Below are 23388 nucleotides of genomic sequence, written 5' to 3' on the forward strand. Positions count from 1 at the left end.
CCTCCATCAGGTACAGTTCAGCTACGCCTATGTTAAAAGCAGCTGCTTTGAAATTGGAGTCCTGCCGCCACCGTAACACGTTCCCTCTGCCGCGGTCCCATATGTCAGAGAAGGGGCGGGACCAAGGCAGAGGGGAACGTGCTACGGCAGTGGCAGGCCTCTGATTTCGATGCGGCTGCTTTTAACATTGGTGGAGCTGCACTGCACCTGATGGAGGGAGGGAAGGAAAGGTGGTTGTGCGCTGTTGAGCCCCTCTGCACGCGCCCAAACCAAAAAAGGAGCCAGGACTCTTCCCCACCCGGCGCCAGCAGACCCGAAAAAACGGCCCTACCGAACAGACCCGCGAGCAGGGTTGCCATGGAAACCTAACCGGAATTACATGCAGTCGGCAAGGGTCAGTGAGAGGGGATCAGGAGCTAAAGAGAGATTGAAAAAAACAAACAAACTGTGCACAAGTAGAGAGAGACACACAGACAGTCACAGAAGGACAGGGGGCTAGAGCAGAGATGCTTGCAGGGAGAAAAAGCTAAGCAGTAATATTACAGCTTGAGAGTGCAGACTGAGGAAGAAAGCAGAGACAGCGCTACACAGGGAAATGGAGGGAGGAAAGAGACAGAAAGAAAAATACAGACAGACATAAATTCTAGCACCCGTTAATGTAACGGGCTTAACGACTAGTATATATATAAACCCATAACCCACATTCACAGTAGTGTCGTATGATAGAGCTACATGGTTTTCTAATAAAGAATTAACTGTGAAAATATTTTTAAACATCAGGGTAGCATCAGGTGTTCATTTATCCTGTGTTGAAACTACCAGGTAGGCTGCCAGTTATAGGAGGTAAGGTTGTTTGCCCTGAGATAGATCGAGACCTTTTAAATCTATTGTGGACTTCCTTGCAAATGTTTGTATCTATTTTATAACCTCTGCTTATTCCAATTGTGCCTGCAGCATGTCCAGATTCATTGTTCAGAGAACTTGGAAAAGCACGAGTGACAAAGGCGATAAAGACCTTGAAAGAGATCAATGTGGCATTTCTACCATATGAATCGCAGGTAAGGAGACATACATTTTATATTCTCCTAATTCTGAATGTAGTATATACTGATAGCAGTGAAACTGGACAGAGAAATCGCCAATCTGCTGATCTCGACCAGACTACAAAACCTTCAAAAAAGAAACAAACTCTACTCTTCAAAAAAAATACATAAAACCAATATAACACAACCAGTCATGTCCCAAGCTTCACTTGAAACACTATCTACTCCTTAGCAAATTAGAAAATGTTCAGACTATTCCTTAAAGTTCTACTTAATGTCACAACAATTCTTATGTAATCCGCCTCGAACCGCAAGGTAACGGCGGAATAGTTTATCAATTTTGTCATTCAAAACTTTAAATGCAAAATGTTGCCAAATTCACAAAATGCAACAAACAATTTCAAGATTCTGCTTAAAATTTTGTTTTGTTTTGTACAATGTGCTCAGTACACCTCCGCTCAGGTCCTAAGTGAAAACTTTGGACCAGATTTTGGAACAAAAGGAACCATCATCGCACAATTGTGTTCCCACCTGATGCTGGTAACACACAAACTCACAATTTCTATATTTCAAAAAGTGAAAACCACTTATCTGAAATGCTTGTCCGTCCAGTCAAAGTGCAACGCTGCTTCCAAATCAGGTCCTTAATATGTGTTTATCCCCCAAGTAAATATGAAAAATTAAAAACTGTCTTATAAACTCCCAAAGCCGTCAGACAATTGACTCCATTGCTCTCCTACTCCAGCGGAGTTTCGTTTACGTCTTCAGGGAGAGCAAAAGTGTACCAGAGCTATATTGTAATTCTCTGTGTGGCTGAGGATTAGAGAATGACACGGGGACAAGTCCCCGCAGGAACTCAGTTTACCTGCCCCATCCCCGTGAGTTTTGTTGCTGTCCCTGCCCCATTCCTGTAAACTCACAACCACACAAGCCTTACGATATTAAAGTGTTTGAGGCTTGTGCAGATGAGGACAGAGCTTGCAGGAATGGGGCAGGGACAGGAAAAGAACTCGTGGGGATGGGACGGGAAAATGAGTCCCCACGGGGACAGGGAAAACATTGTCCCCCGTGTCATTCTCTACTGAGGATCACTGTCGAGCACTACAAACATGAAGATACATACATTGTCAGCGTGGATTTCCTCCCCTATGAGTTTCCAGTCTGGAGACTTACACTGGTGGCATGGAACTCTTTCCCAATGAATTTCTGGTGTGGTATCGTGCAATATCAGTGTGGCACTTTTGCGTATAGTGTTTGACATCCCTCATATGCTGTGTAGTAAGTGTGCTTGTAAGTAAGCAGAGGCTCATAGTTATTAAGATAATAACGACTTGTGTGCACTCGGCTCTCTTCTTTGTTAAATCATTTTTGCTCAAAATTTATATTCTTGAGGACATAGAAACATAGAAACATAGAAGATGACGGCAGAAAAGGGCCACAGCCCATCAAGTCTGCCCACTCCAACAACCCTACCCCCTTGAATTTACCCCCCTAGAGATCCCACATGTGTATCCCATTTCCTTTTAAAATCCTTCACGCTGCTGGCCTGAATCACCTGAAGTGGAAGTTCATTCCAACGATCGACCACCCTTTCGGTGAAGAAGGACATGCGGGATTATATTCTCACATGGTGGTGAGGTCATCTAAGGAACCGGTACGGACACTGCCAAGCGCGCTGTTACTTTAAATTTTTTGGCGTATAGTGTGCCCATACTATGCACATGCCAGTGCCTTCTTGCCCTATATCAGCTCATGGGACTATCAGTTTTTAGTTTTCTGAGGAACTATTCACATATAGTCCCGAATAGGATCCAAGTTTCGGCAACTCCGTCGCCTTCCTCGGGGGACAATTGTAAACTTGTGATACGCTGCAAATGGTGCGTTGTAAACGCGTCGGCATCTCTACTTGAGAAAAAAAAGTCGCAGAAACTTGAATCCTAGTCGGGACCATATGTGTTTAGCATTTTTTGAATAAACTATCAATAAAGCATTTGTGACTGCAGGTTGGTTCTGACATCTCCAGTGCCTCTTTTTGTTTGTTCTGTTTTGCCTCAAGGCTTGGTATCTTCTTTTCTTTTCCCTGCTTTCCATAGCTGTGCCATTTTCCTGGCTACCCTGGAACATTGTGCATCTCTGGCTGTTAACTAGAGAATGACACGGGGAAAAAAATCTGTCCCCGTCGCTGTCCCGTCACCGGACTGCCGTCCCCTTCACTGCTCCATCCCCTTCACCGACCCGTCCCCACAGCATCCACCCTTCTCTCTCACCACCTCACCGCCCTTTAGTGGCCCGAGAATCTCCCTCCTTCCCCCTTACCTTTGCGGTGCGTTAGTAAAGGATTGAAACTTAAGGGATGGAAGGTGCGCAGCCCTCTCCTTCCCTCCCTACGGACAAATCTATCTCCCTCCCTCCCCCTTACCTTCATGGCGCTTTCATAAAAAACTTATTGAAGCAGGCGAAGCCTGCCTGCAGTCGCGGGTGTGTGGGCGGAAGCTTCTCCTCTGATGCAAGTTCCGGTTGCTTCAGTAATTTTTTTACGAAAGCGCCATGAAGGTAAGGGGGAAGGGAGGGAGATAGATTTTAGCGGGAGAGAGGGGGGCCGCGCGCGATCGGTGACCGCGCGCCTTCCCTCCCTTAACTGCGGGGGACAAGGCCATTCACCGCTCCATGGGGCGGTGGGTGGCCTTGTCCCTGTGCCTGCAGTGAGCACTTTTTCCCCCCACCGTTTCGGCGGGATAGCCGTGGGTAACTGCCACCGTGTCATTCTCTACTATTAACTCTTCCTACAATAGCACCTTTTATTTTATCTGATGACTTTTCTCTCAGGTTTTTTCCCTGGATGCGCCAGAAACATTCCACAACATCTTCAGTCCTTATCGGTCTGTGGAGAAGAACAAGCTGATGGAGAGCCTCGCAGAGCAGATTGCTACGCTTTGTGATACCTTAAAAGAGTATCCAGCCGTTCGCTACAGAAAGTGAGTTGCTTCCTGTAGGAAAACCGCCTGTTAACTACAGATAGATAACCTGCACCATCTAGTACTTCATCTGCTACACAGAAAGACCTACTTCTTACAGGAATACCTTACTCTTTTCCATGCAGTAGAGGAGCCTGTCCCTGTAAGAAAACCCTTATTACTATGAGAACGCCATAGGCTCTCCAAGTAGCTGTCTGATGTGACAACATGGGCCAGTTTTCCCACTAGCTCAGAGGACTTTGAAGGGCATGGAAAAAAAACCAAACCCAGTCAGAAATACCAAATTTTGGACAAAAGCAGTTCTTATATGTTTTGGGTTTTTTTACTCTGAAAGCAAACAAAGAATTGAACATTCTTTAGCACTCTCCAGACCAGTAGAGGTTAATCTTTACAAATGGGGTATATATCCAATCATGACCAGCAGGTGGAGACTGAAAACAAAACTGTGGGACAGTATTTAATATACTCCCTTCTCTATTTACCTCAGTCTTCTTTCAGTCTCCAGCAGGTGTTGATGTGATCTGTACCCATCTCCCTTGGTAGGGCTGTTGGAATTTGTTTAGGGGGTTTATAGTCCCCGTTTTTGGCCGGACGGAGCTTGTGCGGGCCCTGTTTGGGGGTTCGTCCGACCTCGGGGGTGTCAAACCCGGCGGGTCTCGAGCGGGGTCCCTCCCCCCACTTCCTCCATCTCCCCACATTTTTTTAGAGGAGCCTCAGCAGTAAGCCTTGCCCCCTAAATCAAGCAAGGCATATTGCTTCGAGAGCCTGTGGAGTCTGTTCTGTGAAAAAAAAAAAAAAAAATCCTGAGGTAGTGCTGGTCTGGAGGGTTGTTTCCCTTTAAGAAAACTGTATTTTACTGTATTTTTTCATCTAACCGGCACTTTTTTATAGCTAGGTCGCGTATGGAGCAATGAGCACTTCTAAAGGGAAAAAGTGCTCATTGTGCTCCAGGCGCGAGGCACTCGCGGCCGGCCTGTGCAAGCGGTGTTCAGGCCGGTGCAGTGGAGGAGCTCCGTCGGCAGCGGCTGCAGGCGCCCAGAGCTCCCCGCCGATGGTGCCTCGCGAGTCGGCTGGGAGCAGTGGGGAAGCCCGGTCTTCCCCAACCGCCCACGGAGGGATTCCCCGAGCTGCCGACGGTCGGGTTGTTGGGGATTCCCTCTCAGCTGATGTTTTGACAGCTGATGCCGGCTTGTCTGTTTTAGCGGCTGGGACTGTTCAGGTTTCTCAGCCGCTACAGGCTATGGAGGGAGCTTTTTTGGCGGGAAAGTCGCCATCTTCTCAGTCTGGCCCCTCCATTTTGTCTTCCACCTCAGGTGACCTTCCCCCTGTATTGGAAAAACAGGGGCAGGTTTCTGCTGGGTCCCCTGCTGTGGCAGGGAGTCCCTTGGGACCCTCGGGGGGGTTTTCTCCTGATTTCTTTTTTTCCTTGTGCAGAGCCTATTTTCAGGCGGCTGGGGGTCCCAGTTGCGCTCAGGGGGTTTCGGGGAGTGGGGTTTCCTCCGCGCTCCCTGCGGCTTTGCCTCTCTCGTCTGTTGTGGCATCCCCTCCTCCTCCTCCCTTGTCCAAGCGTCCGCGGGTGTCGTGGGACGAGGATTTATGGTCGGAGGAGCGTGTCGGTCTGGATGAGGACCTGGACCTTTCTGAGGATTTCCAGGACCCTCTCGAGGGGACGGCCGCTGGCGGCGGGTTGTCGGGTTCCCCGTCCTCCGGCGAAGAGGCATCAGTGGTGCGCCTTTTTCAGAGAGATGAGCTGCCGGACCTGATTCAACAGGTTTCTTCGGTGTTGCGTTTTGAGGATGCGCCGCCGGAGACTCCGCGTGTGAGGGACCCTCTGCTACGGGGGATCCGTTCCGTTTCCCGCTATTTTCCTATGCATCAGGATATTCGGGATATTATACTGGAACAGTGGAAAACGCTGGAGGCGCCGTTTCGTTTGGCGCGCAGCATGGCTTGTTTGTATCCCATCCCAGAGGGGGATCGGGCTATTTTAGCTTCGACAGTCGTAGACGCAGTGGTCTCGGCGATTTCTAAGCGGCATACCGTGCCTGTTGAGGGCGGTTCTGCCTTGCGGGACTCTGAGGAGCGTAAGTTGGAGAACATCCTTAAGCAAAGTTTTCAGGTCTCTGCTTTTGGGGTCCAGGCGGCTATTTGTGGGGGGCTGGTCGCTCGCGCCGTGTTTCGGTGGGCTGAGCGTGTCCTGGATCGGGAGTCTGATGACTGGTCTCTGGTGGATCAGGAGGTGGCGAAGATTGAGATGGCTGCCTCGTTCCTCTCAGATGCTCTTTATGACTTGGTGCGGATCTCGGCTAAGTCTATGGCCTTTGGCGTGGCCATGCGGCGTATTTTGTGGCTGCGCGCTTGGGCGGCGGATGCTGCGTCCAAAGCTAAGCTTACTAAATTTCCCTTTCGGGGGTCGTTTTTGTTTGGGGAGGAATTGGATAAGTTGATTCAGACTCTGACGGACTCAAAGGTCCCCGTCTGCCTGAGGACCGTGCCCGCCCTGCGTCTCGGGGTGGCGCTGCCCGGGGGCGTTTGCGGGAGTTTCGCAAGTATCACCCTGGGCGTGGGGCTGCTTCTTTCCCGGCTCCAGGGTTTTCCCGGGGTCGGTTCTTCCAGCGCATGCAGCCCTTTCGGGGGGCCCGTCGGGTGGCAGGAAATCCCTCCACCGGTTCCCCCACTTCCCGTCCTGCACAATGACTCCTTGCCGGCGCCCCCTTTGGTTCTGGTGGGGGCCCGGCTGCGCGAATTTTTCCCCAAATGGGCCGAGATCATGTCCGATCAGTGGGTCCTGGAGGTGGTGCGGGACGGTTATGCCCTGGAGTTCGCCCGCTCTCTGCCAGACCTTTTCCTCGCCTCTCCATGTCAGACTCCTTGGAAGACGCAGGCTTTTCGCCAGACCCTTCAGCGCTTGCTAGATCTCAAGGCAGTTGTTCCAGTGCCCCCTCCGGAGTGGGGCACCGGCAGGTACTCCATTTACTTTGTGGTGCCCAAGAAGGAGGGGACCTTTCAGCCCATCCTGGATTTGAAAGGGGTCAACAGGGCTCTCAAGATTCCCTTTTTCCGCATGGAAACTCTGCGGTCGGTCATTCTGGCGGTTCAGCCAGGGGAGTTTCTCACTTCTCTCGATCTGACGGAGGCCTACTTGCATGTTCCCATTCAGGCCTCTCATCAGCGCTTCCTTCGCTTTGCGATCTTGGGTCGGCACTATCAGTTCTGTGCGCTTCTCTTTGATCTGGCCACGGCTCCCCGGACGTTCACCAAGGTGATGGTGGTCGTCGCAGCAGCCTTGCGGTCGGAGGGCATCCTGGTACACCCCTACCTGGACGACTGGTTGATTCGGGCAAAGTCGTTGCAGGAGAGCTCCTGGGTTACGGCTCGGGTGGTGGAGTTTCTCCGGTTGCTGGGCTGGGTGGTCAACCTTTCCAAGAGTCGGTTGGTCCCGGCTCAGCGTCTGGAGTACCTTGGGGTTCTGTTCGACACCTCCTTGGGGAAGGTCTTCCTTCCAGAGGCCCGGGTGAGCAAATTGCAATCTCAGATTCGCCTGCTTTTGGCGTCCCGGTGTCCTCGGGCGCGAGATTTCCTCCAAGTCTTGGGGTCGATGGCGGCGTCCCTGGACGTGGTGAGGTGGGCGCGGGCCCACATGCGTCCTCTTCAGTATGCTCTGCTCCGGAGGTGGTCTCCCCAGAGGCACGGTTTGGATGTTCCTGTTCCCCTGCGAGGCATGGCGCGCTGCAGTCTGCGCTGGTGGCTCCGGACCCCTCACCTGGTTCAGGGGGTGGGTCTGGATCTCCCGCAGTGGACGGTGCTCCTTACGGATGCGAGTCTCCTCGGTTGGGGGGCTCAGTGTTTGGGTCACTCAGCTCAGGGCACCTGGTCCACGGAGGAGGCCTCCTGGTCGATCAACGTGTTGGAGACCAGAGCGGTCCGTCTGGCGCTGTTAGCTTTCCACTCCCTTTTGTTGGGCAAGTCGGTCAGAGTCCTGTCGGACAATGCCACGACGGTGGCTTATGTCAATCGTCAGGGGGGCACCAAGAGCACTCAGGTGGCGCAGGAGGCGGCTCGGCTCATGGTTTGGGCGGAGTCCCATCTTCTGGACCTCTCGGCCTCTCACATAGCCAGGGTAGAAAATGTTCAGGCGGACTTCCTCAGTCGTCACTTCCTGGTTCCAGGAGAGTGGTGTCTCGGCGCCGTGGCGTTTCAGTTGATAGTGCAGGCTTGGGGGCAGCCCCTGATGGACCTGATGGCCACGAGTGGCAACGCCAAAGTGCCCCGCTTCTTCAGTCGTCGCAGGGACGGTCTGGCCGAGGGCCTGGATGCTCTGGTCCAACCGTGGCCAAAGGAGGGGCTGTTGTATGTGTTCCCTCCTTGGCCATTAGTGGGCAGAGTACTTCTTCGCATTGTTCACCATTCGGGTCTGGTGGTTCTGGTGGCTCCGGATTGGCCTCGACGTCCGTGGTATGCGGATCTGGTGAGGCATCTGGTGGCGGATCCTCTTCCTCTGTCTCTCTTGGACGATCTTCTGACGCAGGGTCCCATTCCCATGTTCGACCCGTCTCCCTTCTGTTTTACGGCTTGGCTCTTGAAAGGGGTCGCCTTGGTAAGAAGGGATATTCAGATAAGGTGATCTCTACACTCTTGGGGTCCCGGAGGCTTTCTACCTCTCGGGCTTATGTGCGGGTTTGGCGTCTCTTTGAGGGGTGGTGCCGGGCGCGGGGAGTGGTCTCTTTTCGCGCTTCCCTGCCTAACATTCTAGAGTTCTTGCAGGATGGCCTGGATAGAGGCCTGGCTTGGTCTTCTCTCCGGGTTCAACTTGCGGCCCTGTCGGCTTTTCGAGGGTTGGTGACAGGTCAGCGTTTGTCGGCCATTCCTGATGTGATTCGCTTTTTGCGGGCGGCCAAGTTGCTCAGGCCTCCCCTACGTCCCTCGGTTCCCTCTTGGGATCTCAATCTGGTTCTCTCTGTTTTGGTGCGCCCGCCTTTCGAGCCGTTGGATGGCTGTTCTTTGAAGGACCTTACTCTGAAGGCGGTCTTTTTGGTGGCCATTACTTCCGCTAGGCGTGTTTCTGAGCTACAGGCTTTCTCTTGTAGGGCTCCCTTCTTGGAGTTTTCTAGGGAGCGGGTTGTCTTGTGGCCTGTTCCTTCCTTTCTGCCGAAAGTAGTTTCTCCTTTTCATGTCAATCAATCGGTGGTCCTCCCGGTCTTGGGTGGTCGGGAGGGCTCTTCTGAGCAACGGCAGCTGCGCAAGTTGGATGTCGGTTGGGTCCTCTGCTCTTATGTGCAGCGGACCCGGGAGTTCCGGAAATCCGATCATCTCTTTGTCCTTCTGGCGGGTCCTCGTCGGGGGGCTGGCGCTTCTAAGGCTACTATTGCGCGCTGGATCAAGGAGACGATTGCTTCCGCTTATCTTCTGAGACAGAAGCCTGTTCCGGAGTTTCTCAAGGCTCATTCCACTCGGGGTCAGGCAGCTTCTTGGGCTGAGTCGTCGCTTGTGCCTCCAGTGGATATTTGTAAGGCTGCAGTTTGGTCTTCCTTGCATTCCTTTGTTAGACATTATCGGGTTGATGTGCAGGCGCGTCGGGACGCGGTGTTCGGTGAGCGTGTTCTGATATCGGCCCTTCGGGGGTCCCGCCCGTGAGAGGGACTGCTTTGGTACGTCCCATTTGTAAAGATTAACCTCTACTGGTCTGGAGAGTGCTAAAGAAGGAGAAATTAGGTTCTTACCTGCTAATTTACTTTCTTTTAGCTTCTCCAGACCAGTAGAGGTCCCCAGTCTGTCTGTCTGTTGTTGTTGTTGTTGTTGTTGTTGTTGGGGCTGTTTCGCGGGCAGTTTTTGTTTTTTGCTGCGGGTTCTAGTATTTTTCTAGGGCCGGGGAGAATTAAAGAACAGCGGCTGTGGCTCGGCTGGCTTAGCTGGCGAGCTGTGGGGACATTTTCCTTCGGGTATTTCTCCTCTGCATTTTCCAACAGCATTTGGGTATGTTAGTTGTTACTCCTGTTCGGAGTATTGTTTTTCTTTCTGTTTTCCAGTTCTTGGTTCTGCTTGGCTTTTCGGCAGACTGAGGGAAATAGAGAAGGGAGTATAGTATATACTGTCCCACAGTTTTGTTTTCAGTCTCCACCTGCTGGTCATGATTGGATATATACCCCATTTGTAAAGATTAACCTCTACTGGTCTGGAGAAGCTAAAAGAAAGTAAATTAGCAGGTAAGAACCTAATTTCTCCTTGTTATTCCACAGAAAGGGATTCAATGGAGACAAAAAAAGTCTGTGGAGAATTGATGTTCCGGATATAGGCTTTATTAAAAGTACAACTTAATAATCCACATAAAAGTATCTAGGACCCAATACACTGGGAGCTATGGACCCATTTGACTGGTTTACCAACCAATCTTATTTGCAGACCCCTTCCTTAAAAAAAAAAAAAATCAGCAGGAGGGATGCCCACTTCCTCCGGCTACTGATCCCCTCCGCCTGCAAAGCCCCCCCCCCCGAACTAACCCCATCCCTCCCCCACTCCCCTTTCTAAAAAAAAAAAAAAAAAAGCAGCAAGAGGGATGTCCACTTCCACCAGCCACCAGATGCCCCTCGGCCCCCCTTCCCTGAACCTCCCCTGTACTTGGAAATTAGGTGACAGCAGGAGGGATGCCTAGTCCTTCCTGTTCATTAGACCTGCCACTTCAAAATTGCAGGCCTTCCCCTTTCCAATGCATTCTGGGATGTGAAGAGTGGCCTTTGGCATCTGAGCCAATCAGCGCTTTAGACTCCTCCCTCTGATTGGCTCAGTCATCCCTCCTACCGATTTTTTTATTTTTTTTTTTAGGAAGGGGAGTGAGGGAGGGAGGGGTGGGGTCAGTTTGAGGGATGGCAGGAGGAAGTGGGCATTCTTCCTGCTGATTTTGGCTGGCACGGGGGCATATCCATTCTGGTTCCAAAGTGGGTGTTGTGGGGGAGGGGGAAAGCCATTGGGAAGGGCCATAATTGGCACGGGGGGAGGGTCTAGCAAGGTATTTTTTTTTAATGAGGCAGCTATTGTACGTGTGTAACACATGCACAGCATCTGTGCCATTAAAAGAAAAAAGCTCCAACAGCGGAGTGGCAGGAGGCTGCTTTGGGGTTTCCCCTGCTGCTCAGCTGTTCGGGCTTCCCCAAACTGGCTCTGTGCATGTGCCAAGTCACTCTCAGAGCGACTAGTCTGATGGGATTATGGCGCATCGCCATGCAAATCATTTACGTGGAAACTTTTTGGAACATTGTTCGCTGTTCCACAATCGGTCAAAAAAATCGGCAAACAGCGACTCTCATGGTCTTAGCAACTGTGTTTAGTTCATCTAGCCCTCAGTAGTTTATCCTGCCATTTACAGAGAACCTCTGTTTCTGTACTTTTATCGTCTTCTAACCAAATCTAGACCCCCATTTACAGAAAGCTGTTGGTATATTTCCCCTTTTCCTTTATAACCCTGAATTTCATTTTTGCCCCAGCTTCTCATTTTGTCTTGTTTTCTCTTAGAGGCCATGATGATAACTCCTGCCTGGCTCATATGGTACTGGCAAGACTTAATGCCTTCAAAGCTGACAACCCCAGCATGGGCGAGGTAATCTTTAAGTATGGGCTTAAGAGAGGTGGGTAAACTCTATAAATAGAGTCTAAATTCAGCAACTTGGACCAAGGAAACATGCTATGTTATAAAGCTTTCTATTTTAGTGATAGGGATCTTGAGGGGATATGTAGCAGAAAGCTGTTAGATTTGTTTGTTCTATAAACCTTTCTAGAGTTGAGCTGATGACTACATTACTGTGGAATTGGTTATCGGATAGAGAACAGAGGGTAGGGTTAAATGGTCATTTTTCTCAATGGAGGAGAGTAAACAGTGGAGTGCTGCAGGGGTCTGTACTGGGACTGGTGCTATTTAACTCATTTATAAATGATCTGGAAATTGGAACTACGAGTGAGGTGATTAAATTTGCAGATGACACCTAAGCTGTTCAAAGTTGTTAAAATGCATCTGCAGGAAGACCTTAGGAAATTGGAAGACCGGACATCCAAGTGACAGATGAAATTTAATGTGGACAAATGCAAAGTGATGCACATTGGGAAGAATAAACCTAAATCGCAGTGACCGGATGCTAAGGTCCACCTTGGAGATTAGCACCCAAGAAAAGGATCTGGGTATCGTCGTAGACAATAAGATGAAACCTTCCGCCCAAAGTGCGGCAGCGACCAAAAAAGCAAATGGGATGCTAGGAATTATTTAAAAAGAGATGGTTAAAAAGACTAAGAATGTTATAATGCTCCTGTATCACTCCATGGTGTGACCTCATCTGGAGTACTGCATTCAATTCTGGTCTCCTTATCTCAAGAAAGATATAGTGGCACTAGGAAAGGTTCAAAGAAGAGCGACCAAGATGGTAAAGGGGATGAAACTCCTCTTGTGTGAGGAAAGACTAAAATGGTTAGGGCTCTTCAGATTAGAAAAGAGACGGGTGAGGAGAGATATGATTGAAGTCTACAAAATCCTAAGTGGAGTAGAATGGGTACAAGTGGAACGATTTTTCACTCTGTCAAAAATTACAAAACTAGGGGACATTCGATGAAGGGGAAGCCACTGCTTACCTTGTATTGGTAGCATGGAATATTGCTACCCCTTGGGTTTTGGCCAGGTACTAGTGACATGGATTGGCCACCGTGAGAATGGGCTACTGGGCTTGATGGACCCAGTAAGGCTATTGAACCCAGCTATTGTTTCTCCAGTTAGAGGTTTAAGAGCCAAAAGGAATTGCTTGGATCTTCCAGGGAACTTCATACGTATACCTCAGAGCTGTGGTATCTCTTGGCTATTTAGGCATATTTGGAATTTGGCTCCAAAGATCTGTCTTATGGGCTTTAATAATAATAATAATTTTAATAATAATAATTTATTTTTTTTATATACCGCTATACCAAAAGTTCGAAGCGGTTTACAACTAGGAAACTTAATACATACAGTGTGAATAGAAATAACATAAGAGGTAAAATTGGAGTAGATCAGTTAAAACATGAGATTATTTATAAAAACACGAAACACATTAAGGCGTCAACCTATCAAACAGATGGGTCTTTAACAGTTTTCTAAAATCAAAATAAGATGTAGCCTCTAACATAGTTTTTCCAAACTCCATATTCAATTTAGCGACCTGGAAAGCGAAAGTTCTCTCTAGAAACTTCTTATATTGACAGGATTTAATTGAGGGATAGTTAAACAGGTTAGTCCTACGTGTGCTCTTGTTAGAGTGACTCGAGAGAAAATGAGGAGCAAGTTAGTCTGGTAACATACCGAAAACTGCTTTATCCCAGGACAAGCAGGCATGATATTCTCACATGTGGGTGACGTCATCTACGGAGCCCCAGCGCGGACAGCTTTTCAAGCAAACTTGATTGAAGTTTCAAGTTTGCACACTGCACCACGCATGTGCTAGCCTTCTTGCCCACTAGAGGGCGCATCCCCACCTCGTGGTCCTCAGTTCTATTTCATCCGCGGAGCCAGAAGCCCTGTGGATAATTGTGTGCTCTATTGCCTTCTGTCGCCGCGGCTGTGTACGTTTTTTTCGACGCGGTCGCTGCGTGTATTTTTTCTTTCTTTCTTTGTTTTTCCTTTTTTTACAAAAAAAAAAAAATAATTTTCCTTTTTTCCGTTGCGCCGGGGTCTCAAAATTTAAACAGAACTCTGGACTCTACCGGCAACCAATGAAGTTTTTGATTAAAAAGGAGTAATGTGCTCCTAATTTTTTTAATCCAAAAATGAGGTGAACAGCTGTGTTCTGAATCAGTCTCAGTTTCTTGAGTATTTAGTGGAATTACTTGAACCAGTTTATAAAGTGTGTAAAGATTTTTTTTGTGTGTGACAGTGCCCTCATACATTTAACAGCTTTAATAGAAGTAATTGTAAACCAATGAGCATATCACCCTTTCCATAGCCCAACAAGTCTGCCCACTCTATTGACCCCCCCCCCTTGATTTTACCTCTTTAGAGAACCCACGTGTTTATCCCATTTCTTTTTAAAATCCGACACACTGCTGGCCTCAATCACCTGAAGTGGAAGTTCATTCCAATGATCAACCGCCCTTTCGGTGAAGAAATACTGAAAGGGTGGTCGATCATTGGAATGAACGTGGGTTCTCTAAAGAAGATGATGCATTTGTTGCATCGTTCAACTAGCTTCTGCATTTGTGCAGAGAAGTTTTCCAGCTGCTCCCAAAGCTAGGTGAGCACCGCTTCCTTTACTTCATCATGCGTTTGCTCTCCGGGTTGCAGTGATGTACCCATGACTCGTTGCTGGTGACTGTTCTCTCCAGAATACTCGTATCGTCTTCATACCATCTCAGGGGTCGTAGCCTCCGCACGCTGTTGCTTCTGCAGGTCAGTCAGCTGTTTGGGAACCCATCACGTGCAGACTTTCCTGTATCTCAAAGTCATCATGCATTATTGCAAATGCAGATCCATAGCTGATATCCAAATTTGCAGCCAGTTGAGACACCGTTATCCGTCGGTCTTCTCTAATTGAGGCATTCGCCCTGTCAATGTGCTCTTGTGTATGCGATGTTTATGGGCGGACAGAACGACTTTAGTCAGTTACACCTGTTTTTCCGGCCTTAAACCTTTTCACCTACTCATAAACCTTTCATTGATTCATGGTTCTGTGTCCATACTGATGGTGAATTTCCACAGGTTTCACTCCCTCTGCCCAAAGAACGTATACTACTGCACATTGTTCTTCAATGGTGCAATCTTGCAATGGAGCGTCCATGATTATGACCTCATGGCGGCACACGACTTAAGGCCGAGCGAGCGCTGCACTGCGCATGAGCGAACTATCCAAGAGACAATGTACGAGTACATATGTTGGAATTTTGCTAGCTTTGTTCTGGTTATTGCATAATTTAACAATTGTCTTTAATTTTTAATTCACCCTTTTATCTTATCTTATCCCTGAACTAGACTTACTATAGGGCTAGAGCAGGGGTGCCCACACTTTTTGGGCTTGCGAGCTAATTTTTAAATGACCAAGTCAAAATGATCTACCAACAATAAAATTTAAAAAAAACACAAAGCACACTGTATGCATAGAAAATGTTAATCATCATTCCTATTCCAGGGTTTTTCAAAGAGGTCAAAGCAGATGACTCTATGCACTATCACCTCAGTAACAACCATACAAAAATAGACAAATATACCCCCTCCCTTTTTACTAAACCATGATAGCAGTTTTTAAGCGCAGGGAGCTGCGCTGAATGCCCAGCGCTGCTCTCGACACTCATAGGCTCCCTGCGCTAAAAACCTCTATTGCGGTTTAGTAAAAGGGGACCTTAGTGTAAAATATAGACAGCAGATATAAATTCAGACACATTTTGATCACTAAATTTAAAATAAAATCATTTTCCCTACCTTGTCTGGTGATTTCATGAGTCTCTGGTTGCACTTTCTTCTTCTGACTGTGCATACAATCTTTCTTCCCTTCTTTTAGCCTGTATGCTTCCTTTCCTCCAGACCTCATTCCTTCCCCCAACTTTTCCTTCCTCTTCCCTGCCCTTTTTTTCTCTCTGCCTCCCTTTCATTTTTTTCTGTTTCTCTTCTTTCCTTCTGTCTCCCTGCCTGCCCTTTTTCTTTCTTTCTCCCTGCCCTCCCCCAAGCCACTGCCACTGCCATTACCATTACCATCGGGGACCAGGACCCAAACGCCACCAATAACAGGCCCCAAGCTCTCCCTGCTTCGGCCAACCAGCATTCCTCTCCCCGATGTCAATTCTGCCGTCGGGAAGAGGAAGGCTGATCAGCCCAAGATCGTGATCAACCTATTGGGGGAAATGCTGCTGGGTCCTGCCTTCGCGGAAACAGAAAGTAGGCAGGACCCGACAGGAACAAGAACAAATGCTTCACTAACCTGTTTCCCGCATTAGCCCGTAGCGAACGCTTGCTTCAGGACTCTCAACAAGTGCGTGCAGGCTTCCCTTCTCCCCCCCCTCCCTGGACATAACTTCCAGTTTCGGAGGAAAGAGAAGAGAAGCCTGCACGCACACGTTAGAGCCCGGAGCATAAGTTCGCTAGGGGCTGAAATCTCCAAGCCGTTTTTTTGGGTTTTTTTTTTTAATGTTCAGCAGCGGCAGATGACAGCTGGGCGGACCGCCCAGCTAAAAGGCCCTAGGGAGAACACTGGAGAGGAAGGCTGATCGGCCCTTAGATCAGGACGGCAACACGAGTGCGATCGACTCGAGTTGCCTTCCTGAGCTACTGGTCGATTGCGATCGACGCGTTGGGCACCCCTGGGCTAGAGTCTGTTAATACCGCCCAAAGATAGGCTCTGAAATGAAGTGCATAACATAACACCGGATTTCTAGACCGCATAACCAAAAAATTCTATGCGGTTTAGAAACCTTTATCAAAAAGATACAATAAAAAATATTAGATCAGGAATTTTGGAAAGAGGAAAATTTTCAGTTATGTTCTGGATTATTCTCATACAAAAAAACCCCTTCAGAAAACATGAAACTACTGGATAGCAGTCCCTGCGGATCACCCCAGGAAAGGAAAAAATAGAAAATTCTCTTTCCCAGGGCCACAATATGTTATTGATTATTCATAAGAAATTTTGAAAAAAGAAGAGTTTTCTAAATTGTTCATTTAGAAGAAGATGTACGTATTAAATGCCGAAAATCTATCATGATGTGCTGCTTGATAGGCCAGCGTAGGGTCGAGATACTTCTTACTTTTACATCCTTTGGTGAAAAAGCCAACATGCGTGTGACTTTCTACTATTCTATAAGAAATATATCAACTAGATATGATGGAGCTAATCTGAAAGCACTAAGCTAGTACTCTTTAAAGGGCATGGAATGGCCTTTACAGAATATTAGCTTAGCGTTCATTTTGTGCTTGTGTTCAACTGATGGCAATTAGAAACATAGAGTATGACGGCAGAAAAGGGCTGATGGCCCAACAAGTCTGCCCATTCAAGAACCCTCCCTTCCTCAAGAATCCATCTATTAAGGATTCCTTTGGAGCGACCCTACCTGTCTGTCCCGGTGTCAGGTCAAAAGCGCGCCGCTCAAAATTACGTTGTGGGGGGTGTGGGGGTTGTAACCAGTGTTCCCTCTAAGCGGGCGGGTGTTGTGAGCAAACTTTTTTCACCGTGAGCCAAAAATATCGGGCGCCAGCAAGTTATGAGCCAACTCGCCCGATTCTCCTCTCGCCGCCCTGCCATCTGCCGTACGCCTCTTCCGATCGTGCGCTGTGACGAGAAACGTGTGCGCTGCGATGTAATATTTTGTGCGCCAGCGCACGCCAGCGCAGCTTAGCGGGAACACTGGTTCAAATGGTTTTATTTATTTCCCCAAATTTATTTTTGTTATACGCATTGAAAATATTTGATATTGCGTTTAAATCAAAATCTCAATAAACTTGAAACGAGTGCCCGTGAGATTGTGGGAGGGTTAAATACTCAAAACTTAGAAGTTTTTGCTACGCCAGCTTTCTGGTATCTTTACATACAGTGGCGTACCTAGCATATGTAACATCCGGGGCCCATCATTTTTTGGCACCCCCCCCCCCATCTGTAAGAAAAACATGATTTTTAGTAACAAACCACACGTCACACATGAGTACCTAGGAAAAGGCAGCATCTTACATATTGCAGTGAGCAGTACATCAATACACCCATTGTAAAACTAAACAAGCCAGACCAGCACAGATCAATCCTACACCGTCAATCCTAACAGAAAACCATGTCTTTCGAACACACAGAACACAGAAAACACCTTCGCCTAGTAAGGAATATGTAATCACAAACTAACCCCTCCCTCTTTTACAAAACTGTAGTGTGGATTTTAGCTACGGAGGTAACAGCTCTGATGCTCATAAAATTCTGAGCATCAGAGCTGCTACCACCAAGGCTGGTGCTAAAAACGCTTCACAGTTTTGTAAAAGGGGGGATAAAATAAAAATACATAGACAAAGGTTAAATTGAACCAGCAAGAAGCTGGACTCTGCATACAATGCTTCACAGAAACAGTGACACATGTCTCCTAAAGCAATAAATAAATAGAAATTTTTTTCTACCTTTGTCTGTGGTTTCTCCTTTCCTCATCTTCTTGTAACTCTCTTCCTTCCATCCACTGTCTGCCGTCTCTCTTCCCCTATATGGCATCTTCTCTCCTTCTATGCCCCTTCCAGAAACTGTATGCCTCCCCCTTCCATCTCTCCTTTCACCCCATTGGTCTGGCATCTCTCTCCTCGCCTTCCCTCTCCCACACCTCTCCTCATAGTCTGGTATCTCCCCTTCCCTGATTCTCTGGCATCTCTCTCCTTTCCTTTTCTTCCATCTTTCGCTCCCCCTCCATGCTCTCACATCTCCCCCTTCCTTTTCCCTTAGACTGGCATACCTTCCTCCTACGCTCCAAGCCCTGGCATCTCCTTTAATTCCCTCCCTCATCTTCCTTCTCCCTCCAGCTGGGTACCGCAACACTCTTCCCTGCAGCTCTGCACTTCCCCACAATTGCCATGCTTCGGTTCCTCTTCTTCCTTCCTTCCTCCCCCCCCCCGCGGGACCCTGCGGCACCATCAACTCTTACTCCCTCTAATGTCGGCCCTGCAGCTCCAGACTTCCTCGCACCTTCCCCCCTCCCCCTTTGGATCGCTATTATTTTAAATGTTATAGCCGCGGAGCTGTATCCATCAGTGGAGATGTCTAACCTCGGCCTGCCCCGGAGCTCTTACTGCAGCAGACGCCCGTCTAGGCAGGAACAGGAAGTCACTGTTGCAGTAAGAGTTCCGGGGCAGGCCGAGGTTAGACATCTCCACTGATGGATACAGCTCCGCGGCTATAACATTTAAAATAATAGCGATCCAAAGGGGGAGGGGAGAAGGTGCGAGGAAGTCTGGAGCTGCAGGGCCGACATTAGAGGGAGTAAGAGTTGATGGTGCCGCAGGGTCCCGCGGGGGGGGGGGGGGAGGAAGGAAGGAAGAAGAGGAACCGAAGCATGGCAATTGTGGGGAAGTGCAATCCCCCCAATGCGTCCCCTTACCTTACCGACGCGTGTGTGCGCTGTGAAGAGAAACTTTGCGCTGCGATGTAATATTTTGTGCGCGAGCGCAGGCCAGCGCAGCTTAGCGGGAACACTGGTTGTAACCCCCCACATTTTACTGAAAACTTCACTTTTTCCCTGTTTTTAGGGAAAAAGTTAAGTTTACAGTAAAATGTGGAGGTTACAATCCCCCAAACCCCCCATAACGCTGGCGCGATGTCTATTAAGTTAAGTAGGGGGGCTCCCCAACAAAACCCCCCATCGGAGCCCCTAAAAACAGTAATTTTGAGCGGCGCGCTTTTGACCTGACACCGGGACAGACAGGTAGGGTCGCTCCAAAGGAATCCCTAAAAACAGTAATTTTGAGCGGCGCGTGCCTTTGCGCTGCGCTCAATTGTCTGGGCGCGCCTTTGTCTTTCGCGCCGTTGTCTATGAACCGTCTGTCCCATCATCCCTTGAAGTCGAGCGTTTACTGGCCTCGACTATCTGACGTGGAAGACCATTCCATCGATCAATTACCCTAGCTAGTCTATAACGTTGCGTCTAATTTCTGAGATGTCCATGGCCATGCCCCCTTTGGAATGACACGTTATGAAATTTAAGTATATATGCTACAGAATAGAGCGTAGGGCAGATCTGTGTGTGACTCCTAATTACCGCCAATTAAGTGCTTTTCAACACCAGTTATTGACTTTTAGCACCTAATTAGTTTTAAGTTTAAGTTTTTTTTAAGTTTATTAGGATTTTATATACCGCCTATCAAAGCTTTCTAAGCGGTTTTACAGATCTGTGTTCCACACCTAAATTTTTATACCCAACTTTGGGCAACCGATATAGAATCTGGAGGCTAGGGTAATTCTTTAACTAAGCATCTAATATAATAAAACACTAGGCCGCGCATGCACACTTCCTATGCGTGTGCCGGTTTTCCGTGAGCTGTAGCGACCCATAGGAAGTGCGCATGCGCGGCTTACGGTCTTGCCTGCTCCCTGTTGAAAGACGCAGCGGTGGCTACTCTCACGATCCCCGCCTGCATTCCCTCCCTTCCTGTAAGTTGGCCGTCCCCGCCGCCGTCATTCCCTTGCGCACTGTACTCTCTCCACTTTCTCTCTTCCTCCCCCCCCCCCCGGGTCGGATGTCGACCGCGGCGGCCCGAGTCGGATGTCGGCCGCGGCGGCTGCTGTATGGGGGGAGAAAAATACTGCACAGGGAAGTGGGGTGGGAGGGAAATGCTGCAACACACGGAAATGGAGGGGCAGAAAAGGGGTTAATGGACAGGGGAAGAGGTGCTGATGAACAGGGAGGGGGGTCAGAAAAATGAAGACAGGCCTACTGCTGGACAGGGGGAGCAGGAAGGAGGTGATGATGGACAGGGGGAGGTAAAACAAAGGGTGAAGGGCTTCTGCTGGATAAGGTGAGCAGTGATGGGGTGGTGGAGGACACAGGGGAGGTAAAAGGAAAGGAGAATGGACAGGGGGAGCAGGAAAGGGGTGGTAGTGGACAGCCAAGGAAAAAAAAAAAAATGACAGACAGAAATACAGAAAGCGGCTAAGGAGAGAGAAAAAAAAATAAAGACAGACACACACACATATATTCTAGCATCCGTTAATGTAACGGGCTATAAGACTAGTCTATATATATATATTAGTACCCAAGAGACACCCGATTGGCACACATACATAGTTTTTCTTTTATAGAATATTGACATAACAAGGTATGCACTTGGGCAAGAGCACGTAACCAGCCATAGAGCTGGTTGCTGATGCAAGTTTGTGAGCCTGCATTCCAGGTGTAATTTAGTAATCTTTAATAAGTTATACACAAAGCTTTGCATCACACCTATTCTCTGTCCATGTGTTATGCTCACCTACAGACTAAGCTCTGTTTAGGTGGTGTATGTGATACCTAACCGGATTCCTGGCAGTGCCAACGAGAAACTGCTTCTGAAGAATCCACATGAAAATGCGCTGAGGAGGAAAAAAGCAGGGGTGAGGAGAGGGATTCCTGTGTTGACTGAATTGTTCTGAATGCAGAAATTCAGCAAACAAGCCTCTGAGGGAGCTGTCTGTGCATTATATAGACTCCTCGCACTGCCAAGACCAGGAAACGCCTCAAAACTCGCCTGTTCCTGAAGTACCTAGACCAGGGGTGTCCAATGTCGGTCCTCGAGGGCCGCAATCCAGTCGGGTTTTCAGGATTTCCCCAATGAATATGCATTGAAAGCAGTGCATGCAAAGAGATCTCATGCATATTCATTGGGGGAAATCCTGAAAACCCGACTGGATGGCGGCCCTCGAGGGCCGACATTGGACACCCCTGACCTAGACAGTTGACCCGTTCCTCTCTTTCCCCTCCTTAACGGTTCACTGGTCACCTCCCCCACTTGTTCTCCCTTCCCTTAAGTTCTCTCAACTTGTCCTTCACTAATCTTTTGTAAACCGCATAGAACTTAACGGTACTGCGGTATATAAACTGTTATTATTATTATCTACTATTGGCTGGTTTGAAAGATTCAGCGTTTGTTGTTTTCTTTCCCCTGAGAACAGTGTAGAGGAAGAGAGAACTGCAGTTAGAGTGAGAAAGGGAAGGGAGAAGCAGTTTGTCTGTCTCTGATTATTGGTTTTGTGGGAACTGGCAAGAGAATTTCTCTCGGGCTACCTCTATGCATATTGCTCTGGGAATCAGTATCCCAGAACACTGAATATATTGGTAAAGGAGGGATTTCCATTGGTCCTATTTTACCCCCTTTTAACCTGATAATGTTCTTTTGGCCTTCCTCCTGTGCACCTAACCAGAAATAGGGTCCTATAGGAGGCCAGTATTATCCCCATAAGAATAGCCTTACTGGGTCAGACCAATGGTCCATCAAGCCCAGTAGCCCGTTCTCACGGTGGCCAATCCAATCCAAAACCCAAGGAGTAGCAATAACCCATACAACCGATCCAGGGTAAGCAGTAGCTTCCCCCATGTCTTTCTCAATAACAGACTCTGGACTTTTCCTCCAGGAACTTGTCCAAACCGTTCTTAAAACCAGCTACGCTATCTGCTCTTACCACATCCTCTGGCAGTGCGTTCCAGAGCTTAACTATTCTCATACTTCAGATGAGACGTTAAAGTCTATGGTTCAGTTAGGAAGAAAGAATTTAAAGAAACAGAGGGACTGTGTATTTATAGTGGCTGCTTCTGCCTTAGAAATAGTTGCTTGGGTTTGAGTTTTGCATCCAGTTTTAAGAAGATGATGTAGTTGAGGAGGATGGCTTTTCCTGTTTCAGATTCAAAGACTGAGTTGAATGGATTTATCCTCTTGCTTTAGATTTAATGGACTGGGTGGAATGAATAGCTTTTGATTTAAATTTAGGGGGAGAAGGTGTGATCATTTAAATGGCTTTGGCTTAGATTTTGGGAAGGATTGATCTTCTTTCAGGGTTTAGAGTTTGAATAGATCGCTTTTTTTGCTTTGGAATCTTGCTAACTTGGTCAGTGGTTTCCCTTCTCTTACCTTAGATTTCATGAGAGTTGACTAGATTTTCTTCATACTAAGTTCCATTCTTCATGACTTCTTCTTTCTTCCCCCCTTGGATTTTTCAGGGTCCTGATAAAGCACGCTCGCAACTCCTTATCCTGGACCGAAGTTATGATCCGGTTTCACCACTCCTTCATGAGCTGACCTTCCAAGCCATGGCCTATGACCTGTTGGACATTCAGCAAGATATTTACAGGTGAGAGGGGGGGGGGGGGCACAGATTAGATTAGATGCCCGCTGTCTCTGCATGTGTCTAGTCCTGAAATTTTGGCCAGGTACTTGTGACTTGGATTGGCCACTGTGAGAACGAGCTACTGGGCTTAATGGAACATAGGTCTGACCCAGTAAGCTATTCTTATGTTCTAATTTCCCTGCTAACCAATATTTAATTGTTTTCTTGTGTTCTTCTCATGAAAGAGTCTGTAATGAGCTTGTACCTTTACTTGGTCTAGAAATGTTTTTCTGTGTCTCACAGCTATGAAACTACGGGCATTGGCGATTCACGAGAGAAGCAGGTGCTTTTGGACGAGGATGATGATTTATGGTTGGAACTAAGGCACATGCATATTGCAGATGTTTCCAAGTAAGTTTTTTTTATAATGGTGGTCTCCTGGCACTCATACTAGCCCATGAGTGTTAACAATGGGCTACCAGTACAGTATTCTTGGGAAGGAAGGGAACGGTTTAGCAGCCTTACTGAACCTATTTATGTGGCTATGCAGTGCAGTATCCTGGCAAGGTCATGGAGGAGGCGATCTGAGACCACATCCAACATTTCTCCCTCTCATCTCTCTCT

The 23388-nt window shown here is 48.1% G+C and overlaps 1 protein-coding gene across 1 annotated transcript in view; it reads left to right on the plus strand.

Moving 5' to 3' along the window:
* The window catches only part of STXBP2 (syntaxin binding protein 2), a 90907-nt gene that overhangs the window by 22729 nt on the left and 44790 nt on the right, over positions 1-23388 (plus strand). Inside the window, exons 6-10 of the mRNA XM_033916533.1 lie at positions 955-1058; positions 3870-4018; positions 11525-11609; positions 22658-22788; positions 23068-23175. Coding sequence (XP_033772424.1) covers positions 955-1058; positions 3870-4018; positions 11525-11609; positions 22658-22788; positions 23068-23175 — 577 coding nt within the window. The remainder of the gene's footprint in view (positions 1-954; positions 1059-3869; positions 4019-11524; positions 11610-22657; positions 22789-23067; positions 23176-23388) is intronic.

This window comes from Geotrypetes seraphini, chromosome 12 (assembly GCF_902459505.1).
Source record: "Geotrypetes seraphini chromosome 12, aGeoSer1.1, whole genome shotgun sequence".
NCBI lineage: Eukaryota > Metazoa > Chordata > Amphibia > Gymnophiona > Dermophiidae > Geotrypetes > Geotrypetes seraphini.